The sequence below is a fragment of the Seriola lalandi genome, unplaced genomic scaffold (genome assembly GCF_002814215.2).
Source record: "Seriola lalandi dorsalis isolate HSWRI2012SDOR001 ecotype SW California unplaced genomic scaffold, Sedor1 jcf7180002054767, whole genome shotgun sequence".
Taxonomy (NCBI): domain Eukaryota; kingdom Metazoa; phylum Chordata; class Actinopteri; order Carangiformes; family Carangidae; genus Seriola; species Seriola lalandi.
In genome coordinates this window covers 3,206,811-3,232,634 of record NW_019525320.1, presented here as the reverse complement: position 1 = coordinate 3,232,634, position 25,824 = coordinate 3,206,811, and the positions used below count along the sequence as shown (strand labels likewise).

Here is a 25,824-nt window from a genome sequence, read left to right as displayed (position 1 = left end):
GTGTGGGAATCTTGTCTTAAATGCTGTCGACTGCATTTGAGCATCACTACAGCAGGTTAAATGTCAAAGCAGGTTGAAGGGGATGTTAAAGTAATAATTTTCATGTTTTATAAAGAGACAATTAAATTAGAGCTGCCCTTCAGCAGTGCTCCTGGCTTCCAACAAGTCATCCGGGATGACAAATGTGAGAGGTGTTCTTGACAATCCAACTACCGCGAGATTACACAGTGTCAGAGTCGGAGTTCATCGCGAGACTGTCATCCAGTCCTTTGCCTGAATCCAGCTGGTAGCCTGCCTGCCGTTGACGGGTAAGTGTGAATGAGATGCAAATGTGGAAAATGTTCAAAGATGTATTCGTGTATATTAAAGGGTGAGCGCAGCGTGGTTGTCAGTTTTAACATCTCGTATAGCTTGAATGAACGGCCGTGACTCGACGACATCGGGCCGACTAGTGCTGGTGTTGTCGTGACTGTACGAGCGGATTACAGCACACAAATTGACCCGGAGATTTTTTTCTTCCCTTGAATACTGAAGACATTAGCTAATATTGTTGCTAGCTAACTACGCTCAAATAATTATTTTATGAAGCCATAAATACGTAACTCGGCTCATTCACATTCAACGCCTGTTTGGACTGCAGCAACAGCAGCAACAGCAGCAGCCGTCTTCCCTTCGCATTATGACAGATGTACATGGATGTGCGGCCACTGCAGCTGTAACAGGCTATGCTAGCAGCTGTACCCTGTGTATTTGATATAAATGAATGGACATGGAGCTTGTCAGTGGGTTACAGTCACGGAGATGGTTAATCATAAAACAAGAAGGGTACCCAGAGAAAGATGGATGCTCTATCTGCCGCACAATAGGCTGTGGATGCTTTTTTGTCTTTGCTAATTTTGGACTATCCTTGTTATTATCAAATGCATCTCAGGTTGAGCAGGCTAGTACAAGTTGACTGCAGAGTTGGCCTGTTAAAAAGCCCTCACCGTGAAGGAGCACAGAAAAGTAAAATCCCACATCGGTGCTTTAGATTGTGTGCACAAGACATTCACACAAGCTAAGGTTATGTGTCATGTAATATAATATGAACTGATAGTTACACTGCTATATTTGCAATTGCCAGCAAACAGCATAAAAAGGTGGTTACTCTGCACCACTTGAAAGCCGATCCACATTACAGAGATCCAGTATGGCGGCTGGTTTCACCAGTGAGCTGTCAAAGTGTAAAGCAACAGTCTTTAAGTCAGGTCAGCTGCCTGCCGAGGTGTGAAGTATGCCTTTATTGGCTTTTCCTCTGAGGTGGCTTTCAGCTGTAATGAGGTGGTAATGTTGAGAGTTGATTTTGAAGAGCTACTGTGTCTCACTGTGGGATTTTTTTCCTTTTTTTTTTTTTTTTTTTTTTTCTTTTTTGTGGTTTTGACTTTCTAATTGTGGTTTATTTTGGCTGCTTTGTTGCTATATATAGTAAGTGGTCTTTTTCAACTCTCTGTGTGACAGTTCTGTTGCAGTTGAGCTGAGAGCCGCCTGTCATCATGGGGAACATCTTCGGGAACCTGTTGAAGAGCCTCATAGGCAAGAAGGAGATGAGGATTCTCATGGTGGGGCTGGACGCCGCTGGGAAAACCACCATCCTCTACAAGCTGAAGCTGGGGGAGATCGTCACCACAATCCCCACCATCGGTGTGTGAAGAAAGAATTCATTATTGATAGCATTATATAAAACATATGTCTCTGAGTTTAACCAGCTTATGTAACTCATTTTAATTTTAATACACTTGTTATTCAGGTTTCAACGTCGAGACAGTGGAGTACAAGAACATCAGCTTCACCGTGTGGGACGTGGGTGGTCAGGACAAGATCCGTCCCCTGTGGAGGCACTACTTTCAGAACACCCAGGGTGAGCCGGTCCAGCAGCCTTTTAGATGATGCGGTAGTCTGCCATGATGAAGTAAACAAGACCTATCTAGTCCTGTGGCAGATCCTGCAACACACACTCACCCCCAGCACCTGAGGGCACATTTGACTAATGCTTTGGATGATGTCATTTGCATACAGCCTCCAACTGTTTCAAATTATTATCATCTTAGTCATGTTGAAAGCCTCGACAATCAAAAAGCTTGATTGAGCGATATGTTTTTTTTTTTTTTTTAACAATATGATGTCAGCATATTGTTACAAAGTGGGATGGAATTGATTCGGGCATAGCAGAGCTGATGGTTTTGTTTTGTAATCCTTGAAAAGACTCAAGCTCTCATCTCTCCTCTCAGGCTTGATCTTTGTGGTGGACAGCAACGACCGGGAGCGAGTGAACGAAGCCCGGGAGGAACTGATGAGGATGCTGGCTGAGGACGAGCTGCGGGATGCCGTTCTTCTCGTCTTTGCCAACAAACAGGTATGGGCTTTCCTTGCATGTCTGCCTGTTTCTTCACCAACTGAAGCCCTCTGATTGACATACTTTACCACGTGATTGTGTCCAGGACCTGCCCAATGCCATGAATGCTGCAGAGATCACAGACAAGCTGGGCCTGCACTCCCTACGCCACCGTAACTGGTACATTCAGGCCACCTGTGCCACCAGCGGCGACGGTCTCTACGAGGGCCTGGACTGGCTGGCCAATCAGCTGAAGAACAAAAAGTGAAGGGTTCGGTCAGTAGAGCGGGGAAGAGCCTGGGTGCCAGCTCCAGGTAGTGGTTATAGTGGATCCATTGTGTTTACACGGAGAGGCAGTGCTGAAAAGCTCCCAGGGGGTGACTCTCAATGGCTTTCCCCCCCCCCAAATACTTCTATTCTATTTTATTTGATTTTCTTTACTTTGATCAATTTAATTTGTTTGGATCTGCGGTGAGAGTTTTTAATCATTTAGAAACCAATGGCGTCGAAGTTGACCAAAATGACTTACATTCTATAAGCTAAATACATAAATATTGGGACGTAATAGTATAATGTTACTGTGAAGGCGTATGTATTTCCCCCTCTTTGCAGTCTATGACCTTTAACCTCTGTCACCTTTTAATTTGTTCAGAAAATCATGATGGCAGAGCAACCCTCTCTCAGATACTTGATGTAAATTATAAAGAATGTCATAATAGTATAGTGGGAATACTATTATTATTATTATTATCTCAGCATACTATCACTCATACATGCTCAGATAAATGTCAAGTTGTCATTTCCTGTCCATGCAGATGTTTTACCACCACCAAATTATGCACTTCAGAGCTTCATTTATTTTATTAAAAAACAGTTTGTTCAGATTTTATTTAAATGCACTATTTTATTTATTTTCTCTAACTCAAAATCTGCTGACATACTGGAGAGTCTTAAACAATTTATATTTTTGTCAACATGTATTTATTTATTCATAAGTTCATTTATTGATTTTATTTTCTAAGTGCAGCGTATTCTTTCTCTCCCCTTATTGCAATGTGCATTTACTGCTAAGGCAGCTGGTGAAAAAGAAGCCTCCATATCACTGTATATTACTGCTTCCCAGTCTGCATGGAGATATCCCAATACTGGCTCATGGGCTTGTAACAGCTGTGAACTACTGCAGGCCGCTGCTGTAAATAAAGATTTGTTCTTAGTCGACTTGCCTGGCTCGGTAAGGGTTAAAACAGTTTGTCTGGCGTCAGTGAGGTGTGATAGCCGAACTGATACAGATGACAGAGCAGGCACACTGTGCCAGCTCTGTGGCTTGGGGAAAAAAATGATGCTATTGGCCTGTGAGTGATCGGCAGAGTGATGCGGCAGAGCGGTGCAGCAGAGCATGTGATTGGAAATATTAGAGAGCTTACATGGTTTTGAATGTTTATTTTTTAAGTCAGTTTGTGCGAGCAGCTTCACTACATCTATCAAAAGAGCTCACATTGCTTGTCATCCTGATTTATTCATTCCTTATTGGCGTGACATTATAAATGTGTTTCTTGTGTTGACCGTATTTCTGTGTTCCACGTTGCACAAAATAACTCTAGATGCATTATTGTTGTACAAAATGTAATGTCTGTTTTTTTCTTTTCTCGTATTTTCGAATGGAGTATTTTATTTATTTTGGATCAAAGGGAAAGTGTTGATTTTAGTGTTGTTTTTTTTTCTTAATTTGCTAACTAGATCAGACTGTTGTCTTTTTGAGTGTTCACAAATCACATAATTTGAAAACAATAGGAGAGAGGATGATAGTAATACTGCACCATAAGGCATGTTAATATTGTACAAGATCTGTAATAAAAGTGAATTATAATAGCCTGTTTCCTCAGACTAAATTTGTTAGTCTAAATTACTGCTGCTGGTTGGAACAATGCTGTACTGATAAATGTTATGGATTTAGTGTAAAGTTTACCGAACAACCTTCCAATATGCAAAAGCATGCTTTTCTATGTCAGCGCAACTGTATATATGTTTATGTAACAAGAAAAGTATATCATGGTATTCGCGGTCAAATTGAAAGTGTTGTTGATACACCTGTAGATATTGGGTTCAGTGTGTTGGCAGACGTGTATAACTGACAGCAGCTTGTGTGTGTGACGTGCCCTCTATTACGTTCAGTTTGGTGTGAAAATTGTTTTTGTGGCCTTATATTGCCAGTGGTTAATTTCTCTTTGATAACAGGTTTGTATGTAGGAATATCCAACATTCAAGTATCTCACCTATGATCTGTAACAACACTCGCAGTACTGTTGTGGCTAAACATCCCTCTTTCAGTGACTATTGGCAGAAAAGCAAGACTGCAAAACATTCCAGCTGTTAATGTGTTTTCAAAAAGGAACAATGGATTTATTAAGTGGAGGAAATTAAAGCAACACAAACTGGTGCAAAAGTGTTGAGTGATTTGATGATTCCTGGCACTACATCGATCAGTCAATAAAAGAAAAAAAAAAATCAACTTCTTCCTCGTCATCATTCACCATTGCTCTCTTAGGTTATGATTTGACTCAATGAAGGCCTTATACAGAGGCCAATGATTGTGCCTGATTATCTGTATATTTGTTTAGATCACAGCCCTTTTGAAATGTGACACAAAATATAAAAATACTCTGAATAATAATTTGTGATAAAAAATATAAATTGACTAGTTGGAAATTCTAAGATCTATATCATTTAATAATCTATCTCTATATATGCAAATATTGTTCATGTCATAAGACAAGATGTTTTCGCATCACGCTTGTATAACTTTACATATTTGGAGCACAACTAGCTTTTGAACTAGTTGCGATGCCACCCCTGAGATTTAGGGAAACTTTTCCACTTTAAATAGATGAATGTGAAAACAACCTTTTAGTATCAAACCGTGCTCATACATAATGCTCCAGAGTGAAGGTCAAACATTCAAATGAAGAAAGAATAATAAAGACGCTTCTTTGAGTGGAGGGAAGACTTTAAACTTTCATCATATGAGTTTCCAGCCAAGACTAAGCCAGATTGATTAACAGCACACATTACAAGCTTGATTATTGAAAACATAGTGGCGGACATTGGTAGGGAAAGAGCAGGTCAAATAGGTGGGAACGACATGGATGTATGTCGCCTTTCTCTTTTGGCCTTTCCTAACTGCTGTCATCAAGAGAAGTCTGGCACAATCAGGTAGTTTCCCTGTGGAATAGCTGCACTTCACAGAGAGTCATTTTATCGGAGCCAATCAGAGGTCCATGTAGGGGAGAGTGCTGCTGTGTCTCCAGGGGTGTGACAGCAGTATGTGGGTCAGAGCTGCTCCCGGGGCCACCAGCCCCCGGGGCCCCCTGCAGGACGGCTACAATAGTAGCCCCAGGGCGGATGCCATAGCTGGGATTCCCACCCGTAACCGGGACGCCTTCACCCAGGGCACAGACACACTGGCAGCAGCCCCACAATCAATTCATCAATCTCTGAAGGGAGTGGCAACTGCAAAAGGCCACAGCAGTCACCCCCACAGCTCGCCTTGGAAGGGACAGGGCCACCAGGGCTGACGCCGAGGCTAACACCATGGTGGCGTTGTGAAAGTGCCAAACTCTGCAGAAACCGCGGGATCATCAGGCCTTTATGACAACCATCAAACCCTCCTGGGAATGTGAAAAATAACCACAAAAAAAAAAAAACCCTCATATTTGTTTGATATCACTCTAGTTTCATTCCCACTGATATTTTCTACTTTTCACAGTTTTAATGAGCAAGAGAAAAAAAATTAAAAAGAAAAAAAAAAACCCTCACTGACTCAAGTTGTGAAAACTTCTTCCAACTTACTGAGTAATGACGTCCTGCAAAGTTTTCCACCATTCAATAGGCAAGAGGATGAATGGCAGCCGATCATTTTATTAGTACAGATTGCACCAAAACGTAAGGGTCAAAGAATAATGACAATGTAAAAACAGACATGTAGGTGTAAACACTGACTGAGGCCCTGCAGCAGCAGCAGCAGCAGCAGCAGCAGCAGCAGCAGCAGCAGCAGCTCTGTTATCAGAGCACCAATACTCAGACTCTGTCTCCTCCTGCTGGACAGAGAACAACTGAGGGAGGCCGGTAATGAGTTCAGCTTGTACAGGCTGATGCACAAATAATACAACAATTAATTTGTAGGTAAAACAGGTTGCAATTAAAAAAAAAAAAAAGAAAAAAAAAGGCTTTATCTTTAACGTTTTGTATTCTTGTATTTGGTGACTTTTATTTGTGAACACATCAGATAGATTGAGAAATCAACATTGGAATCAAATTTCCACTGAAGATTGATCATAATGATGTTTACATGGTTTCCACATAAGAATAGTAACAAACAGCAACTGTTCATCTCTCTTTCTCTCTCTCCTTCAGAAATCAGATTAACAGTGCATCTGTCAGAAGCTGTTACAGATATTCATCCATTAGTGAGTCATCCCGCTTTTCACTCACAGCTTCATGTTCAGGAATCTTGACTGCTTCGACGGACATTTTCTCAAAATTAAACATGTTCTTGTTTTGGGTTCAGAAGTCACTTGACCATCTGACAATGTGCCCATTGTGACGAGCTGCTACATACGCATCAAAGAGGTGATTAACCAGTTGACAGGGCTGCGGGGACAATACTGCTCTTTACGGGGGGAAACAGTGCAGCCACTCAGCCGCTGCTTCCACATGCAGCAGCTGACAACATGAAACCAAAATAACTGCACATAAAGACAGACATATAGGGAACATGGTGTTCACGCTGGTGCACATGCAGAAGGTTTAGGCCTAGATTATGAGCATTTGTTTGCTGCATATATTTCTGTTTTGATCACTGGTGTTAACTTGTCCAGTGCCAATATTATGCTCACACAAAAGCAGTCAACCTGAACTATTGAAGGTAGAAGAACCAGTCTGACGATTCATTCATTCATTCAAATGTGCAGATCTAATATGTTTACTTAGAGAAATTAAAAACGATTCTTATCTCTTACTCTCTGTCCCACATGAAGTTCCACAGTTTTTATCGTCTTGCAGGCTCAGTGTCAACAACTGAGGCTGCAGCTTGTAAAAAAAAAAAAAAAAAAAAATGACGGACCAACGTCTGATTGGTGAATAAATCGGGCTCCTGGCCAATCACATGTCCCCTCTGCGGGGGGAAAACCCAGCATCAAAATAAACTGCCGCTTGTTCGTCTTTTCCAGTTTTGCAATTGGCGCGATTTATCTGCTCTTATTACTAATGTTTTTAGCGAAGTTTTAAAGAAGGAGTTTCTTTTCTCCTTCACTTTGACTTCATGACATTGGATTATTTTTCCTCTCTCATCGTACAGAGACGGTGCGTGGAACCTGATTCATTTTTGGCTTGATATATATGTTTTCTTTTTTATATACACATCAATACTTTCCTACACCGGACTATCCACACTTGTATGATATGATACTATCTCAATAAATATCAACATGAACCACTGGCGAGTCGCTCTGCTGTGCGTGACCTTAACGTGGAGGCTACAAGCAGCATCAACACAAACTCATGAAGGTAAGATCACTTCATATCAGACACCTTGTCTCACCTGTTTAAAGAGATTTACTTTAAGTAGGAATGGAAAATATGTTAAATACAGGGTTGTAGTTCATTTTTCCATGTTACATTTGCTCTACCTTTAAACTTTCTCTTGTTTTCCTGTTTGAATTCACCTGTTGGCGGTTACTGCTCAGCATGATCTGCCTGTCTTGAAAGGTCACAGCTGCTAACTTGGCATGGACTCAGTTATATTGTGGAATAGAACAGAATAGAATTAGCTTTAGCCTTGTTTTATTAACTATTCACCCTGATCTCTTTCCTTTGTCTCAGATCACACAGTGTTTACTCTGTTCTCCTCGAGAGCCATTTTTTACTGTTAGTACTGGGCTGTAATCAAGACTCTTAATGCAGCAATATATCTCCTTTATATACTGCTAGTGATGAATGGTAGCAGCATTAAGACCCTGGTGGGGGCTAAATTGCCTGCATGGCAATGGCCCCATTTGTAAAACGTCACTGAGCACAGTAACTTGGTTACAACTACATTATCATGCGTTATAAACCACTTATTTGTGCTGCTCATAAATGTTAAAGGGGGGGGGGGGTTAAAGTGTAAAAAAAGTGTTAGTTTTTAGTAATAATCACACTTTTACTGCTAGAAATGCTTTTAGTTTATAAAAGCTTACACCTGTTTGCATTATGTAGGTACACCTGTGCAAGTCTTTTGTGCATGCATGTGTGTTTTAATTGTCCTAATAGTCAGAATCGTCATGCAGCTCTCCCAGATCCAGGTAAAGAGTGAGTTCATGGGGATATATCCATATTGACCGAATTGTTCATAACAACACAAGCAGCAAGTCTCAAATGTTGTTTATGTTAAGTAAAGCAGGAAGATTCTGGTTTATATCTCCACATGTTCGCAGAGAAGACAGGAAATATGACTGGTGCTTACTGCTGCAGGTGCCTAACTGTTGCACATGAAGGGCCTGTGCCACAGTTTTTTTGTTGGTCAGTACGAGATGGTGTGTATGTCTCCTTCCGTTCACGATATTTCCCTTCTCTCTGCCAGAGTGTCCAGCTCACACATGGCCCATTGTTTTTTGGTATGATCTCAGCAATGCAGACCCCTCAGACGCACACGTACGCACATGCACACACACACAGAAGCACTGTCTGTCACTGCATCACTCTTCACTCACTGGGACACACTGACCACATTTATAGCTTCATCACAATGAGGCACTTTGTCTGTGAGAAGCCCTGTTCCCTCGACCCTCGGCCTCCTCTCCATCAGCCCCAGGCCTATACTGCTTCATGTAGTGGGGTTAGAACCTGCTTGCTTTACCCTGCCTCACATCAAACTCTGCAGGGAACACAGAAACACAGCAACACACGCGGACACGCACGCACGCACATACACCAGGGAGACTCGCTAAAGCCATAAACACTGCAGAAACAGTGCAACCCTGCCGGTCAGACATTTTCCATTTGTCCAGCTTTAAAAAGGATCATACTATATAGTTTAATTGTCTCCCAACTATTCAAATACATTCTCCACCACTTTAGCCTGTCATTGGTTTCCATTCATTTCTGCATGGTGAAATCTAATTATAGTTACATGATGGAGTTTAAGTGGATATTGATTAAAAAAGTCTCTGCATTATGTTGCAATGATAACACTGATTTCACTGTGGTGGATTACACAACTCAAAGTTTCAAGAGTCTGCTTATTGATTTTCATGAATGGAAACCAATGGCTGTCTGAAACTACTTCCAAAACATTCTGCACAGTTTACAGGATGATGAGGATGCAGAATGTATGTCATCTGGACTAAAACATGTAAAGCCACTGGCATGCATACATACATACATGCTTTTAACATGTAGGTGATGGTCTGACCCACAATGTCTTTATATTCTAAATGGGGGGGGGGTCTGAAGTTGGATTGCCTCCCCTTCTCACTCACTCTCTAAAGGATAGACTCACATTCTTTCAAGTCTGTCTTAAAACAATACTAACCTGCCTATGAAGGAGTTTTTGTTTGCTCTAGTTCCATCCACAAAGAGACCGTCAGTGTAAGTTTACTGCGTAAAAGTGTCCAAAGTTACCTTGAAGCTATCATGAAGCTTAAGCAGCCTGAGTTAGTACAAAATTCCCACTTTGTGTTACCATCCCTCTGGAGGGAATCTTTCACTAAAAAGACAATAGCCATTTTTATCAGAACTCCTATCACCTTCAGCTGAATGTCAGTAATCATTTTTACACAAGATGAGGCCTGTGGATTTCGTCCCCCTTTGCTTACATTGATATGACCTTAAATGATTTTCTTTGGCCAGTATGGATGGATGGAACATGTATGGGCATTTGGGTGTTATTTAAGACAGATTTGAACAAATGTGAACCATGTATCGGGTCAGGTTGCATGGTAAGAACAAAGGCCGTGAAACATCAATCCAATCCAACAAAAGGTTCATTCTCAGATAATTGTTTCAAACATGGAAAGGAAAACACGCATGTGCTGCTGGTTCTGAAAGGACAAATAAAGAGTAAAGATTGAATTTAACTCAACAAATCATAGTCTCATTATGTACTTCTTCAAGAAATAAGGATAAAGAAAGTTCTCAGAGACTAAGAGACAAAGTGTAAGGACCAAAGACACAAAGTTCTCTTACCAGGAACTGCTGCTCCACGCGAAAGTGAAAAAGAGTGAATGAGTGGAGTGAAGCCCTTAAATAATCTTGTAGTGCCCAGGTGAGGTCAATCAGGTAAATGAGGGGTGGTAAGGGTGAAAGCAAGAGCCAATCAGTGATAAGGAAAGGAAAGGAAGTGAGGTGGGTGAAGAAAGGAAGAGGAAAATGAAAGAAAATATGGATCTTTACAACATGAACCTGTCCTTTAAATCTGCAGCTTCTCTTCAAACGTGGAGTAACAGGTGTCTTTCTTCCCTTGTGTCAGTGGTGTGTCCTGGCACGCAGAACGGCCTGAGCTCCACAGGCTCTCAGGAGCATCAGTACAACCTGATTAAGGACCGGTATGATGGCTGTGAGATCATCATGGGAAACCTGGAGATCACTCAGATCGAGAGTAACTGGGACTTCTCCTTCCTCAAGGTGAACACTCTCCTTCCTCACTCCCTTCTCTTTCATCTGATTGTGCAAGTGCTCCCACTCTGCATGTGGAGTACATCAAATTATCTTCCCCTTGTTTCATTCTGATGATCCCCTTCTCCCCTCCAGACAATCCGGGATGTGACTGGTTACGTCCTCATTGTTATGAACCACTTTCAGGAGATTCCTTTAGGGCAACTACGGATCATCAGAGGAAACAGCCTGTATGAAAGGCGCTTTGCCCTCTCGGTCTTCTTCAATTACCCCAAGGACGGCTCCAACGGCCTGCGGCAGCTGGGGCTCGCGAACCTGACAGGTGAAGAGGGTTAGAGGGGGATGAGACATTAGAGACAGCAAAACAGAAAAAGATGGCCTATATATACAAGATTTAAAGGGTGTTTTGTCTGTGATTTACTGAGTCAGTGAGAACATAGGCACATGAACTCAATAACACCAACAAGACAAATGCGCGTCCTGCTGTTCCTTGAAGTAAACTTCGTCTTAAGGTTTGTTGTGGAAAGAAATACAAAATAACCATTTTATGGACAGAGACAGATAATTATAGCTGGTTGTTATTCATTCTTTCAAAACCCAGAAAGACAAAATAAAGAAAACATGTAGAAGAAATCACAGTCTCAGCTGTAGCTCATTGTCCTGATATCTTGTTACGCAGGATAAAAACTAGACATGGTGATGTATTGCAAGGAGTGCAGGGATTCAGTTTTAGTCTCCCTTCCTTCATTATATAATAAAAACAAATCTTTCCAGAGCATTGTTAATATCCTTTTGGACCATCCCCTTGACTTTATATTCATGGCCATGAAAATTCAGCCACTCTATATTTTTTTAGTGACAAGCTGCTAAATACACACTTATTACTGCCACAGAATCAGTGAATGGGCCACATGTGCCACCTCTGTAGGTCATTATGGGTGTGAGAAATGCAATACTTTCACCCGGCAAATAACAAAAATACATAATCATTATTTAATATGACTATCTGACTTTATTTTCATTTACAATAACACTCACAAGTGAAATGTAAAATAAAATATACTAAATACTGACATTAAATCCACTCTTCCCCCACAAAACCTTCATACAGTTCCCAAATAACATTGGTGAGAATGAGTGAACGTCACCTAGACATGTGCGTGTTTCACACCTTGTGAAGAGTAAGTTAAGGAAGACTGAAAACTACACTATAAAACTATACGATACCAATGTAATGAACCTTCAAGCTCCAAGACTGAAAACTGTTTTCTAGTGACCCAATAAAATGCTCTGTATGAATGTCCAGATGTGTTGTGGGGGAAGGCTTTTCCAGTGTGCTGCAGCTACTTGGAGGTAGAAAGACAGATAACTGTAATGTCAGTCGTGCTTTAGATTACAGATTCCTCATATACAGTATAATTGTTTAGTACATATATGGAGTATGAATGAAATACTACTGACCCTTTTGACCCTTCAGTACAAGAGATTAGGGAATAAGGGGGCAACAATTTTGTTTTTAAGAGGAGCTAGATTTCTCTGTAAGTACTTTTAAATTACTGACCTACTTTATAATTATAGGGTACATTTGGAAAATGGGTAGAAAAAATAGTTTGGCGAAATTACATTGTAAAAAAGTTTTTAAATACAGAGTACTTATTATAATTGGTGAAGGTTACATTGGTGTTGCTGGGGAACAAAACATTACTCTGGGAATAAGGATGTTAGTCCTATAGCTATAGTATAGACATGTTTACAATGGGAGAGATAAAAACTGGGGAATAGTGCAGTTTTGAGGTCTAATGTAATATCCGTCTGTAGATCAAAAATGATGTTGGAAAGAACCTGTGGTGCCAATTAACTTTTGTAAAACACTTAGCCAGTTGCTTCCTGTCTGTATCTTGCAATAATTTAATATGTACTATAATCAAAATAGGGTAATTTAGTTCTAGGTCCCTCATATTGACCATTAAGTATTTGATATTTTACCCAGTATTCAGGCTAATAAATATTTACACTGCAAGCTGTAGGCTGTAATCTAAAGTGTCAAGAATATCCTGTCTGCTTTTATCCTTTCCGCTTATGGCTTGTTTCTTGTCTCACCCTTTTATTCACAGAGATCCTGGAGGGAGGAGTGCAGATTATCAACAACAAGTACCTGAGTTATGGCCCCTGGATCTTCTGGCAAGATATCATCAGGGACAACAGTGCTCCTATTGACATCCAGTACAATGGAGAGAGAGGTCTCTGTTGGGATAGCCCTGCTTCACATATCCCAAATTATCTTTAGATTGTCTCTTTCTTATGAGTCCTCTCTGTCTCTTCCTCTCTTTCTTTCTCTCTCTCTCTCTCAGGCCCATGCCACAAATCGTGCGGAGATTACTGCTGGGGGCCAAATAAGGACCAATGTCAGATCTGTGAGTGCCCAATTGTTCTGTTTCCATTTTACCACTCCTCTCTCTCTGTCTCTCTCTCTGTCTCTCTCTCTCTCTCTCTCTCTGCTCCTCCTCCCTCCCTCTCTTTACTGAATGTCTTTCTTCAGAGACAGAAGAGGATGCACACACAAACACACAAAGACACAACACAACACATGCACAGTGGTGACCTCTGCTCAACCCGTGTCTCCTGTGTGTCTCAGTGACTAAGACGGTGTGCGCTCCTCAGTGTAACGGCCGCTGTTTTGGGACGAGCCCCAGGGACTGTTGTCACATAGAGTGTGCAGCAGGATGTAAAGGCCCTCTGGACGTAGACTGCTTTGTAAGTGCTCTGTCTTCATCTTTCTGCAGGAATCTGTTAATAAACTAAAGACACAGACAGTCTTTGTAGATAGTAAAGTGTAGGTTTATCAAGGGTTTCATTCCACACTGCCTTGTTTTGTCTATTTTTAGTCCAATTCGATGTTTCCAATCACATTTGATTCTATCGTAATACACACACTTAAAAGTCTTTAAGGATCAAACTGGTGGATTTTATCTATACTTCATCAATTACAAACCACACATGCTTTTGATTTATTTCCTTTCTTCCAGGCAGCTATTGGTTTGTGTTACAGTAAAACTGTAGAGTGATGTGGAAATCCCCTTGCACACACTTGATACTACAGACACTCAGCCCACTTCTTTTTTTTTTTGCTAATTCTTACCAACCTGTGGTTATACCTTTGTGCATATGAACTTTTCTCTCTCTCTTGTTGGTGCATCCGACTTTTAAGAGCAACAAACTGAAATGATCTTTTTTGCAACATTAGATTTAGTCTCCTGAGTTGTTATTTCTCATAGCTCGTAGCTAGCATTGTTATTTCTCTGCCAACAGTTCATGGCAGAGGACTTTAAAATCCAAGGGTGCCATTTAATTCAAAACTAAAAATGTCAGGGCATCACCAAAATCTCCAACATTCATCCTCTGGAGGCCATTTTTAGATTAAAGATTATTTCAGTCTGTACATCAACATACAAGCTTTTATAGTGTTATTGTGAAGAGCAGCCAAACGTCATATTAAACAAATTATTTGTACAATGACGGGATTTACATGCTTGGAGTGAAAACATGCAAAGGTTTAGTTACAAATACTGGACTGCAGTCGTAGCATAGCTGTTTTCAAATGGAAATCTCATCTAGTGAAGTGATCCATTGCTCAAGTGTGTGTGTGTGTGTGTGTGTGTGTGTGTGTGTGTGTGTGTGTGTGTGTGTGTGTGTGTGTGTGTGTACTTAGGCATGCCGTCATTTCAATGACTCCGGAGCCTGTGTGCCTCAGTGTCCCCAGACTCTGATCTATAACAAGCAGACGTTTCAAATGGAGACCAACCCTAATGCAAAATATCAGTACGGATCCATCTGCGTCTCTCAGTGCCCCAGTGAGTAGCTCCTGTGTGTTTGTATGCTCAGCCTCTTCTGTTGTTATTCTTTTTGTGCAACTTGAAAACTGCAGATTTTTTGTCCTATTAGTCTCAGTGACACTGTAACACATGAAAAGATGGGCTCAGTTTCTTGAATGTTGCCGGTTGTTCTGTCTTGAAATCTACCTCCCGTGTCTCTCTTTTCTTTCTTCTTCAAGCCCACTTTGTGGTGGACGGTAGCTCCTGTGTGAGCGTCTGTCCTCCAGACAAGACGGAGGTGGAGAGAGAGGGCCAGAGGCAGTGCGAGCTCTGCAGCGGACTATGCCCAAAAGGTCGACACTGATAAATACTTTCTGTGAACTTACACCGACTTTATTTGGCAATCATCAAATTCAGTGTTGTGGTTGTGTCTTCCCTGCAGTGTGTGAAGGAACAGGTGCTGAACACAGACAGACCGTGGACTCCAGCAACATTGACAGCTTCATCAACTGCACCAAGATCCAGGGCAGTCTTCACTTTCTGGTCACAGGGATTCTTGGGTAATTGTCAGGCCTGCCTGAGGAATCTCAGCTCACAGTGCCGTTCACAGTCAGCAGGTTCATATTGTGTTTTTTTATTCTTCATAGAGATGACTTTAAAAAGATCCCACCCCTGGATGCCAAAAAGCTGGAGGTGTTCCGCACCGTCAGAGAAATAACAGGTTTGTGCATACAGTAAAGTTTGTTGATGTTAAATCGTAATGAATCACAACCTTTGACCCCCAATGTCTAATCAGTCCATCCTTGAGTGAGCATGTGAGCCAAATTTGAAGGGATTCCCTCAAGGAGTTCTTGAGATATCGAGTCTGCCAGGCCAAAATCATGTTTTGTGTGGTCACCATGACCTTGACCTTTGACCTTTGACTTTTAGCCACCAAACTCTAGTCAGTTTGTCTTTGAGTCCAGGTGAACGTTTTTACTAAATTTGAAGAAATCCTGCTACAGAGATATTTTGCGTTCACAAAGCCAAAAGCGCGTTTTGTGAGGTCACCGCGCACTTGACCTTTCACCCTCAAAATCAAATTAGTTCATTGTTGAGTCAGAGTGGACGTTTGTGCCAAATTTAAAGAAGTTCCGTCAAGGTGTTATAGATATCGTGTCCACGAGAATGAGACGGACACTGACTGTCACCGGAGTGGAGGCATAAAAACTGCAAAATGACAGGAACAAATACTTAGAAAGATAAATGATAATATTAATATATTTTTATATTTTTTATATTTTTATTAATACAATTCAATATTTACAGAAATGAGAGCAGTATATGAGGTATGCTATGAAGATATGTGCACAACATTATACTATATGCTCCTTAAATCATGTTTGATATTATCACTGTGCTTTCTGTTCAGATATTCTAAACATCCAGTCGTGGCCCAGAGAGCTGGATGATCTGTCTGTTTTTTCGAGCCTCACTACCATCCAGGGGAGGTCGCTCTACAAGTGAGGCTTGTTTACACGCCATGTGAATGTGCAAATGACGTGCATGTTGATAGTCTATGTGTGTCAGTCAGGGTTTGCCCAGAAGAAGCTGAAATCAGTTCAGAGAAATACGATAAATGTAAATAATCCGTTAGCAGGACTTACCTTTATATGGAAGGAGCAGATGTTTGAACAGAACTAAAACCATTTATTATTTATTAGGACTTTAATCAAGAAGAATAATGAACAGAATCTAGCTTGAAGCACCGGCCTCATGCCTCAGGCTGGTTCTGCTGTTTGTATCTGTATCACATGTTCAGTGTGGAGCATAACCATGTGTCTACTCCACACTCTACACCCTCCATGTTAACACCTCATGACGAGCCCCCCGTGCATTGAGTCTACACTCTCTAACCTCCCTCTTCTCACAGCTGTGTAGAGGTGTGGACCGTGTGTGTGTGCACGTGTGTGATCCCTATAACGCCAACATCCAAACTGCAGCACGTCATTTTGCTTAGAAATGAAACACAATCTGCAGAAACAAAGTGTTTTTATTATTTGACATTTGTTTCAAATATTAATTGTTGTTTCAAATAATTTTTTTCTTTGCCTCTTTTCTTGTTGTCTGCATCCTCCAACCTTCAAACCGAAGGCGTTTTTCTCTGATGGTGATGCACATCTCCACTCTTACCTCGCTGGGCCTGCGCTCCCTCCGGGAGATCAGTGATGGCAGCGTGTACATCAGTCAGAACGCCAACCTCTGTTACCACCACACCGTAAACTGGACGCAGATGTTCAGAGGCCGCGGAGTTCGAGTCAACAACCTCAACAACAACAGGCCGCTGGCAGAGTGTGGTGAGGCGAGCTCGGGGTCCGGCAGAGACACAATCTCCTCTGTGTTTCAAATGAAATGTTGAATGTCTTTATAGTGAACAAATTGTACACACACGTCAGTCATTAAGTAATCAATGGCTTTTATTAGTCTCTCTGTATTACACAAATCAAAAGATTAATTCTTCATTATCTTCTTGTATCTTACCACTGAGTTAGTTTGAGTGGCATGTGAGAATCATTGTTGTGTTGCTGATGCTGTTTCTTACATCGCTGTGTGCGCAGTTGCAGAGGGCCATGTGTGCGACCCACTGTGTTCAGACTCAGGTTGCTGGGGCCCGGGGCCTGACCAGTGTCTCTCCTGTAGGGACTACAGCCGAGACGGCAGATGTGTGGGCAGCTGTAATTTTTACACAGGGTCAGTAGATATGAGCTGATATTCATGAGCCTGTTTGTTGTTTGTGTGATGGATACATTACTGTTGTCTAACGGTATATGTTTTGAAAATTGTGCCCCCAGAGCTCCGAGAGAATTTGCAGGGCCTGATGGCGAGTGTGTCGCCTGTCATCCGGAGTGTAAGCCTCAGCATGGGAAAGCCAGCTGCACCGGACCGGTAATAACTTCATTTAATAACAAAACAAAGGTTCAGGGTCTGTGTTTCAACTCTTGTTGACATTTGGGCATTTACCCACTCGAAATCTTGTGGAGGGCACGACCGGGGTGGACACTAACAAAGTACTTTTACTTGAGTACTATATTTAAGTATATTTTTCGAGTATCTGTACTTTACTTGAGTATTTTTTTTTTTGTAAACTTATGACTTTTACTCCACTACACTTACACTTAAAAGACAAATATTGTACTTTAGACTCTACTACATTTCTGACGTGAAGTACTTGTTACTGTGAAGCAGAGCTTTTAGTCAGAGGAATGAATCTTTTATTTTGAAAATGTGATGAACCATACACTGTGTTGATCACAGGAGAAAAATCAATCTCAGCCAACTCCTCCACTGTCAGTCATGTTGTGCTGCTGCATGTTTGAACAGCTCAGTTGGCCACGTTAGATAAAGATGATTCTGAAGATTCTTCTAGTCCATGTTTACATTTTTCAAATTAAATAAAGATTCATTTTGTTTTAAATGTTTTTAACACGTGTTTAACACGAGCAACATTCATCACTACCTACAGAAATGTGCTGTCCAACTTTAGAAAGCACGTCAAGGTGTTAAATGTTTGTTTGTTTCCAGATGAAGAGTTTGTAGTTGAACAGTATTGGCATTATGATACATTCACACTCTGATATAATAGAACTGTTAAAACCTGTAGAATAGTTTGTCGTTTTGTTTATTCAATTGTGTTTTTTCTATCAGCTTTGAATCATATTCTACAAGCTTTTTATTCTACAGGTTTTAACAGTTCTGTTATATCAGAGTGTGAATGTATCATCATGCCAATACTGTTCAGGAGTGAGTTACTCTTTGCTTTGCATTAGAAGGAAATTGTTGATCACACAATGATGGGCGTCTGAATTAGTGAAAGAAATTTGACATGAATCAATAAACAATTTTAAACCTTTGATGCCCTTGTGACATCTTCCACCTCATTGAGAAATTAGGTATTGACTTTCTGCCATTCGTTCCCATTACCTTACAAATTGTAATCAATAATGGCCAATTGTAATAAGTGATTTAAGGATTGGAAACTATAAAGGCTACACAGAGATAGTGTCTTCTACTATGCCTTGGTTGGTTTCAGGTTACAGAGCTGCCTCCCAGTAGAGTTATTCAGTCTGTTTCAGATACTGTCTCTCTTCCTCTCTCTCTTTGGCAGGGTGCAGATGAGTGTGTGGCGTGCGCCAACCTTCGAGACGGTCCTTACTGCATGTCCTCTTGTCCCACTGGAGTAAACGATGGACAGAAGGGGCTGATTTTCAAATACCCAAACAGGGAGGGTCACTGTGAACCATGTCACCACAACTGCACACAGGGGTGAGACCAGGCTTTAAAGTGCATGTGTGTATTTTCATCTTTACTTGTTTTTCCTTTAATCCTATGATCACTTTCTGGGTTATTTTCCTTTTAATATCTTACTTTTATTTCTGGTTATTTATTTTATTTCTACTTTTATTTCTAGTTTTACTCACTTCCAAACATTCCCTCTCTTTTATCATTTCTTTATTTTATCTTTACTAGTTTGTCTTCATTTTTATTCAATTTCTTTTGATTGATTGATTGATTGATTGATTGATTGATTGAAGATTATGATGTTTGCTTGTTTCAGATGCTCAGGCCCAGGATTAAATGACTGTTTAGAGACAGCACGACTGGCTGTTAGCAGGTGAGTGTTGCCCCCTGCTGGTGAATATTAATGACTAAGCCGCAATGTGCAACGTGTGTAAACTGACTGCAACCTGTGGCCCGGTGTTTCCGTTATAATCAGACATTTCATGAAGGATATTCAAGTAAAAATACAAAAACTAAGTCAGATCATATCAGATAATCATCTTTTCTTACCCCAGTTTCTGACCTTTTCACCGTGTGTCCCCTCGCTTTCATCTCTCTCTGCTTCACTCTGCAGCGGTCAGATCACAGGTATAGCTTTAGGTGTGCCGGCTGGCTTGATTTTCTGCCTGGTGTTGTTTTTCCTGGGTGTGCTGTACCACCGAGGCCTGGCCATCCGTCGCAAGAGAGCCATGCGGAGGTACCTGGAGAGTGGAGAGGTGAGACTTTAGAGACCATCCAACCCCATGAGCTGTTGTGAGCTGCCTATGATTTGACTGCTGCATGTATTTGTTTTCAGAGAGAGAGAGAGCGAGAGAGAGAGAGAGAGAGAGAGAGGGAGAGAGAGAGAGAGAGAGAAAAAATCATCCGGGAATAACTGTCATTTTTTGGCAGAGCTTTGAGCCACTGGGTCCTGGAGAGAAAGGTACAAAGGTTCATGCCCGAATCTTGAGGCCGTCGGAGCTGAAAAAAATCAAAGCCCTTGGTTCTGGCGTTTTTGGCACAGTGCACAAGGTTAGTGATATTCACTGATGATCCACGAAATCATGTGTTATTATAGCTTTAGTCTCAGTCTAACACAAGTTTCACAGACTTCATGAGGACTGATGTGACTGCAGCTGCACATTTCATTTGTGTTTAAGGGATTTTGGACTCCAGAGGGAGAGACAGTGAAGATCCCTGTGGCCATTAAGACCATCCAGGACAGCTCAGGCCGACAGACCTTCACTGAGATCACTGATGTGAGAATCCGGCCACTTGTACACTCCTGAAAAAAAAAACATCTCAGAAATAGCAGTTAATGTGACATATAATGTAAGGGGAAGATGTTTTCATGTTGCAAAATGATGCCTATTACAAATAATGGTGAGATTTTTTTCCAGACAAAATACATACCACAAAATATATGTATCACAAAAAGTACTTAGTGTTGCTGTATGTCATCTTGGTCTCTGTGTAGCATATGCTGTCCATGGGCAGCCTGGACCACCCCTACATCGTTAGGCTGCTGGGCATCTGTCCAGGTGCCAGTCTGCAACTGGTGACCCAGCTCAGTTCGCAGGGGTCCTTACTGGAGCACATCAGGCAGCACAAGAACAGCCTGGACCCCCAGCGCCTGCTCAACTGGTGTGTGCAGATTGCTAAAGTGAGTGTAGTGGCAATTAAAGTTTATTTTGTTAAGCAACCAGCTGTTATGAATAAGCTGAGTATATTCAAAGCTACATGTTTGTGTCTCAGGGTATGTACTACCTGGAAGAACACTGCATGGTCCACAGGAACCTGGCTGCCCGCAACATCCTGCTGAAGAATGACTACCAGGTCCAGATCTCTGACTACGGTGTGGCGGACCTCCTTTACCCTGATGACAAGAAATACGTCTACACTGACACCAAGGTTGTTTGGACACATTAATTTCGAGAAACACTTTGTATTGTTAAGTCACAGTTAAGAGGTTTTCACCGTCTCTTCCACTAATGGAAATCAGTCTGTATGTCTTGTCTGCAATTTGTCTCCCAATCCAGACGCCCATAAAATGGATGGCGCTTGAGAGCATCTTGTTTCGAAGATACACTCATCAAAGCGATGTCTGGAGTTATGGTAAGAGGCTGTGTGAGCGTGTGCAGCATTGTACAGTATGTACTGATAAATCAACTTTCCCGTCAGTGAATTTTGGCAGGGAGAATGTAAAGGGTATCGTCTCTCTTCTGGGACAGGGGTGACGGTGTGGGAGATGATGTCATTTGGGGCGGAGCCGTATGCGTCCGTGCAGCCTCAGGAGGTGCCGAGTCTGCTGGAGAAGGGGGAACGTCTGTCGCAGCCCCACATCTGTACCATAGACGTGTACATGGTCATGGTCAAATGTGAGTGTGATAAAAAAAACACTGCACCAGTACGCACAGGTGTGCACAAAGACTGACCGATCTGCATGACTTCCCTTCTTCTCTTCAGGTTGGATGATTGATGAAAATATAAGGCCGACCTTCAAAGAGCTGGCCAGTGACTTTACTCGTATGGCAAGAGACCCGCCTAGATACCTCGTCATCAAGGTGAGGCAGTGGTGCCGGAAGTATTGATTAATCGGCTGATTATTTTCTCAACTGATTGATTGTTTGGTTTGTAAAAAACTTCAGAAAACAGTGAAGCTGATCAAAATAACCCCGAGCCAAAATTACACCTTTAAACATCTTCCCCTGACTGATCAATAGTCAGTCTTCAAAATGATTCAGCAGACTGTAATAAGGTCCTAAAATAATCCTCAGGTGTGAAGCTGGAACCAGGAAACGTTTGACAGTTTCGCATGAAAAATTCATCAAACAATTATTTAGTTATTGAAACAGTTGTACATTTCTGCCGACGGACTAATGGTTTCATAAACTAATCATCTCAGCTCTGACATTATCTACTGCTGGACGGTTTGAGCTATAACAGTGTGTACTAATACTTTATAACCACTTCATATGTTTTGTATGTAAAATACAATTAATTGTTAAAGTAAGAACCAACTACAGCCGTCAAATAAATGTAGTGCAGTTAAAGAGGTGTTTAAAAATATCCCTCTGAATTGTAGTGAAGTACAAAGTGACGTGGAATCAAAATACTCAAGTAATTTGTACTTCAAAAGCGTACAAGTACTTGATTAAATAGTTACATTCCACCACTGAGGTAGGGTTATCGCTCATTTATTTAAACCCTGTACTTCAATGTTATTCTGTAGATGGAAGGAGGAGAACCGTCCTCGGTCGAAATCCATCGAAGAGAATCAGAGCGAGGACTTCTGGATGCAGATTTAGAAGACCAGGATGAGGTGGGACTGGAGGATGGCTTGGCTACTCCTCCTCTTCAACACTCTCCATCTTGGAGTCTGTCGCGCTCACGGATTAATTCTTACAGGGTAATGAAAAAACAATGTCGATTTAGTCTGTTTCAGGATCATCTTCAGAGAATCAGAGGCAAATAAAACTGCACATGGCACTTTTTCTCCCCTGATTTGTAGAGTGGCAGCTCTCAGGCTGGACCTATTGGATATCTGCCAATGACCCCCAGCCCTGTGGACAGCATCCGCCAGGTGTGACAGTCTCACACATTCGCACACATGCACGAAAACAAACACATTCCCACCCGCTAACACTGATGTCGGTTGATGCTTGCGCTGCACAGGTGATAAAGTAGATATGTTTAGCTGTAACTCTCAACAGCTTCATTTTAATCAGAGTTATTGCTACACTTTGCCAATAGCCATATTGAAATCAGCATTACAAAACCCAGCACTGACGGTAGGTTATTACCTCAGGAAGTGAGACACATTGCAATGAGTCATTCAGGTTCCAGCTGGTCCCACTTTGAAAATAACAGGATTCATTTCTATGAACTGTTGCATCAGTCCAAGTCTTTGCTTTTCTGTCTCAGCTGTGGTTTCAGAGGTCTCGTCTGAGCTCGGTGCGGACACTGCCTGAGAGTTCAGGGGTCAGGGGGAGTGGCAGAGAGGCCGAGGAAGGTTTGCAGACTGGGAGCCTTCACAGGGCCAGATTTGGCTCAGAGAGGGGTAATCCTCGTATATCCATCAGCCGGCACAGAAAGCTTTCAACAGCATCGAGCCCATCTTCATACAAGGTGTGGACGGCAGAGGAGGAGGAAGAGGTGGACCACTATGGCTACGTCCTGCCAGGGTCACCTGGGACTCCAGAGAGAGGTAAATTATCAGAACTAAAATGGGAGCATGCTGATTTGTCCCATTATTTGTTGTTTTTCTGTGTTTTGAAACGTGAAACTTATAAATTACGCCATAAACAAAATATAATCAAGATTTCTTCCCTTATCTTCTTCCTTCTTCACATTTTTTCATGGCTAATAGTCTCTAGAGTTTCTCATTCTGGCCGAAGAAACTCAAGACTGAAGAATAATCTGTCCCTTGTGGTGATAAATCCTTCCCAGGAGTATGAAATCATGACTAAAGAGTCTCCTCCTTGCTCAGCCAGAGGTGTCTCATCTCAGGCAGCTGCCCCTTCGGTGGCACTTTGCAGTAAAACCTCACCTTTACCTTCTCGGACTTTCATGGCTTCATTACCTGTAGAGGACGCAGCAGATGTGGAAACACAGACACCAATCTTAGCTGTAAGGAGTAAACAAGTAAGTGAGGATTGTAAGGGAACTGTAGCAGAGCGAAGCTCCTCCACAGACAAACATCAGCTACCTGGGGACTGTGAGAGAGTGATCGGAGCTGTGGAAGACCAAGAAGAGGCAGCCCAAGGGATGGGCAGGTATGAATACATGGATATCAGGCGCTCTAACTCTACAGAGGGAGAGGGTCCAGCATGGGAGAGACGTGGGAGTCAAACATCTGCAAAGAGTGCAGCAGAGACAGAGGAAACAGACCAAATAGTGGAGGTGTTGAAAAAAGAGCACGAGGAAGAAGAGGAAGATCACAAGTACCACAACACAAATAAACAACCCTCACATCAGGGGAATCTGAGCAGTATGGTCATGCCCAGGCCAGATGTGCTCACAGCCGGGGGAGAAAAGGTGGAGTATGAGGAGATGACCAGATTTGGAGTGGTGCCCAGTGGGTGGGAGCAGGCTGACTACCAGAACCTCCCGGTGAAGGGGAGGGCTGTTTCTGAAGAGGTGGGCTCTGGCAGGTGTGCAGGGATCGGGGGATACATCAAGGTGTGTGCTGGCATGGGGGAACCTGGCAGCAACACATCCTTTGACAACCCAGACTACTGGCACAGCAGACTGTTCCTCAAGCCAGATGCTGTACGCACCTAATAATGTGGACTGGGACAGAGACACAGTAACTGCTGCTGTTACTTCAGTTCCTGTCATAAACTTTCTTAGTTTTGTAATTTTTTACAGCCTTTTTTTTAGTTCCAACATCCAACAAGATTTGAAGAATAAAAGTTATAAAAGAAATGCACCTATGAATCTCTTTCACAGTTTTATGGTGCAGTAAGTGAACGTTCATGAACTGTGAATTGGTACAGTACAACAAAATAAAGGCTATAGCAGGCAAAATGTGGTGTTTGCCCATGAACTGCATAAGGACTCCTTTACATCACATGCTTCACTTTTACAATAATTGTGTAATTTCCAGTCCCACTTCTGTTAAGCAGTCTTTTTGTACAATTTATTTTAATGTGAATTATTAAGTGAACAAATAAATATGATTATTTTTGCAATTATGCAGTTATTTGTGATTTGTAGAGAGCTGTCTTTTTTTACATTGTCTTGTGTTTATAAAATAAAACAATAAAATATCGACTTGTATTAAAAGCACTCATTCATTTATTTTAGCTGTTTATTTATAGCATTTATATCGACGTGAGTCATTAAATAACGCAAACAAACACGACGCACATCTCCACAATCGAATACAATTATAGTGACAGTGAACAGCAGAAAGATGAGATGGAGGCATGTGAACGCATCAGTGAAACACTCGCGCGCGATTTGGTCAGAGGCAGATCAAAGATGATCAGAGGAGTGAGAGATTCACTTCCTTGTTGTTCCGTTTTCGTTCAAATCCACTAATGGGTTTACCAGAGCATCCCGTAAATCCTTTTTCTAAATGACCTTACTTGAGAGGTGCACTTTACACGAGAGAGTAATGTGAACTCTGTGAACTCAGTTATACATGTTTGCGATACTGGTTTATACATTTCATATCCACATTTCCATATTTTCCAAATCTTGACCTTATTTTTTCTATTTCGTCCTGAAACATATAAGACAAAAAATAAGACATTACTATTTTATAATGCATGACTGTCTTTTTATCTGAACAGTCATTTTGGATTCTGTGACCCTTGATAAATGTAATAAACACAAAATTCATTCATTAGCAGCTCTACATTAGCAGGCTGTCCTGTTGACTGTGACTCATTTCATTACAGATTATTCTGATTATATTCTGAATTGATTGATTGATTTGTTTGGATTGTAAAGATTCAGAGAATAATCAGAAATGCCATCACAATTACCCAGTGACACCTTCTCAGTGCTTATTTTGTCCAACCAACACCATAAACTTTCAAATTATTATTAAATATTAAAGAATAAACAGGTATTTCCTTACATTTGAGAAGACGTTGGATATTGTTACATGAAAAAATTACTTTCAAAATGGATGCCAAATAATTTACTGTCAATCAATCTCTCAATTAATTGAATAATTGTTTCAGC

The 25,824-nt window shown here is 41.5% G+C and overlaps 2 protein-coding genes across 2 annotated transcripts; both read left to right on the top strand.

Annotated features, from left to right (window-relative positions):
• Positions 1-235: 235 nt before the first annotated feature.
• Positions 236-4,807, top strand: arf3a (ADP-ribosylation factor 3a). Its single transcript, XM_023425253.2, has 5 exons — positions 236-308; positions 1,498-1,680; positions 1,787-1,897; positions 2,268-2,392; positions 2,478-4,807. Exons 2-5 carry the CDS (start codon positions 1,533-1,535, stop codon positions 2,637-2,639), a joined length of 546 nt encoding a protein of 181 aa, XP_023281021.1. The 5' UTR covers positions 236-308; positions 1,498-1,532; the 3' UTR covers positions 2,640-4,807.
• A 2,792-nt stretch (positions 4,808-7,599) lies between these two features.
• Positions 7,600-24,915, top strand: erbb3b (erb-b2 receptor tyrosine kinase 3b). Its single transcript, XM_023425051.2, has 28 exons — positions 7,600-7,933; positions 10,875-11,029; positions 11,156-11,342; positions 13,135-13,260; positions 13,372-13,434; positions 13,656-13,774; positions 14,730-14,871; positions 15,072-15,185; positions 15,275-15,392; positions 15,480-15,553; positions 16,244-16,334; positions 16,966-17,168; positions 17,430-17,562; positions 17,664-17,757; positions 18,977-19,134; positions 19,427-19,483; positions 19,724-19,865; positions 20,041-20,160; positions 20,289-20,387; positions 20,606-20,791; positions 20,884-21,039; positions 21,168-21,243; positions 21,360-21,506; positions 21,595-21,692; positions 22,361-22,537; positions 22,640-22,711; positions 23,053-23,335; positions 23,498-24,915. Exons 1-28 carry the CDS (start codon positions 7,855-7,857, stop codon positions 24,409-24,411), a joined length of 4,383 nt encoding a protein of 1,460 aa, XP_023280819.1. The 5' UTR covers positions 7,600-7,854; the 3' UTR covers positions 24,412-24,915.
• The last annotated feature ends 909 nt before the right edge of the window (positions 24,916-25,824 follow it).